This window comes from Dipodomys ordii, unplaced genomic scaffold (assembly GCF_000151885.1).
Source record: "Dipodomys ordii isolate 6190 unplaced genomic scaffold, Dord_2.0 Scaffold4, whole genome shotgun sequence".
Lineage (NCBI taxonomy): Eukaryota > Metazoa > Chordata > Mammalia > Rodentia > Heteromyidae > Dipodomys > Dipodomys ordii.
Genome location: NW_012267220.1, coordinates 33,444,429 through 33,445,897, shown reverse-complemented (window position 1 = coordinate 33,445,897; position 1,469 = coordinate 33,444,429). Strand labels below are relative to the sequence as shown.

The window sequence follows — 1,469 nt, the reverse complement described above, 5'->3', positions numbered from 1 at the left end:
TGGGTTCAATTCCTCAGCACCACATAAGCAAAAAGAAAAAAGCTGGAAGTGGCGCTGTGGCTCAAGTGGTAGAGCGCTAGCCTTGAACTGAAGAGCTAAGCGACAGCGCCCAGGCCCAGAGTTCAGGCCCCACGACCGGACCCAAAAAAAAAAAAAAACACTACTAAAGGGTAGGGCTCTGAATTCAGTTAAAGACTGAATTCCTTATCTTAAATTTTTTTTTCACAAAAAATGAATGCACTAAAATAAGGGAGCTTCAAAATAGTTCTGTAAACAACTAATCAAAGATATTTAGCCTAGAAAACTAGCAAACAATAGAGAGTCTTTGAATATTTTAGGACTGACTGGAATAAAGGGATTAAAATTACTGTCACATCAAAGGATAAAATTAGAATTGTAGCCGGGCAGCAGTGGCTCACACCTGTAATCCTAGCTACTCAGGAGGCTGAGATCTGAGGATCACAGTTCAAAGCCAGCCCACGCAGGAAAGCCGTGAGACTCTTTTCGCCAATAAATGACTAGAAAACAGAAGTGGTGCTGTAGCTCAAGAGGTAGAGCGCTTGCCTTGAGCTGAAGACTGAGGGACAGTGCTCAGGCCCAGAGTTCAAGCCCCACAACCAAGCAAAAAAAAAAAAGGAAAAAGAAAAAGAAAAAAATAGAATTGTATGGTCAAATATTAAGAGAGAAGAACTGGATATTGGTGACTCAAGTCTGTAATCCTAGCTACTCAGGAGGCTGAAATCATTCGCCCTATCACTTAAGAATTTAAGCCCTCTTTGCCACATCCAATTGCCAGCATCACTACTCAAGTAAAGCCTCAGAGCCATTATGAGGTAAAATAAAGATCACTGCAACTCAAGATCTGTGGATCATGGCTCAAGGCCAGCCAGGACAGACAAATCCAAGAGACTCTTATCTCCAATTAATCAACAAAAAGCCAGAACTGGAGGTATTGCTCAAGTGGTAAAGTTCCAGTTATGACTGGAAAAAGCTAGGTGAAGAAAGAAAACCCAGAGATCAAGCCCCAGTCTCAGCAAATACATACACACATACACACACACACACACACACACACACACACACACACACACACACACTATGTACATCTATCTATCCACACATTTATAGCATATATATATATTTATATGTAATATACAATATATTGTATTATTATATGTTAAATTATGATCTATTATACTATATCTGTTATAAGTAATATATAGCGCATGTTATACATTATAAATATATTATAAATAAATAATAAGTATATATAATAGTGTGTATTCGTATATCTATACATATATGTATAATATAAAAAGGAAAGCAGATTCCGACTTAATCTGAGAAGGAAAAGCAGATTCCTACTTATTATAAGAAAAAAATTAACAAAACCAATAAAAACTGCAGTAGCTGAGGCTGGGAATGTGGCTTAGTAGTAGAGTGTTTGCCTTGCTTGCATGAGGCCCTGG

General features: G+C 38.0%; 1 protein-coding gene across 1 annotated transcript in view; it reads right to left on the bottom strand.

Annotated features, from left to right (window-relative positions):
• The window catches only part of Tacc1 (transforming, acidic coiled-coil containing protein 1), a 77,755-nt gene that overhangs the window by 19,531 nt on the left and 56,755 nt on the right, over positions 1-1,469 (bottom strand). The window contains 1 exon segment of the mRNA XM_013026003.1: positions 306-344. Coding sequence (XP_012881457.1) covers positions 306-344 — 39 coding nt within the window.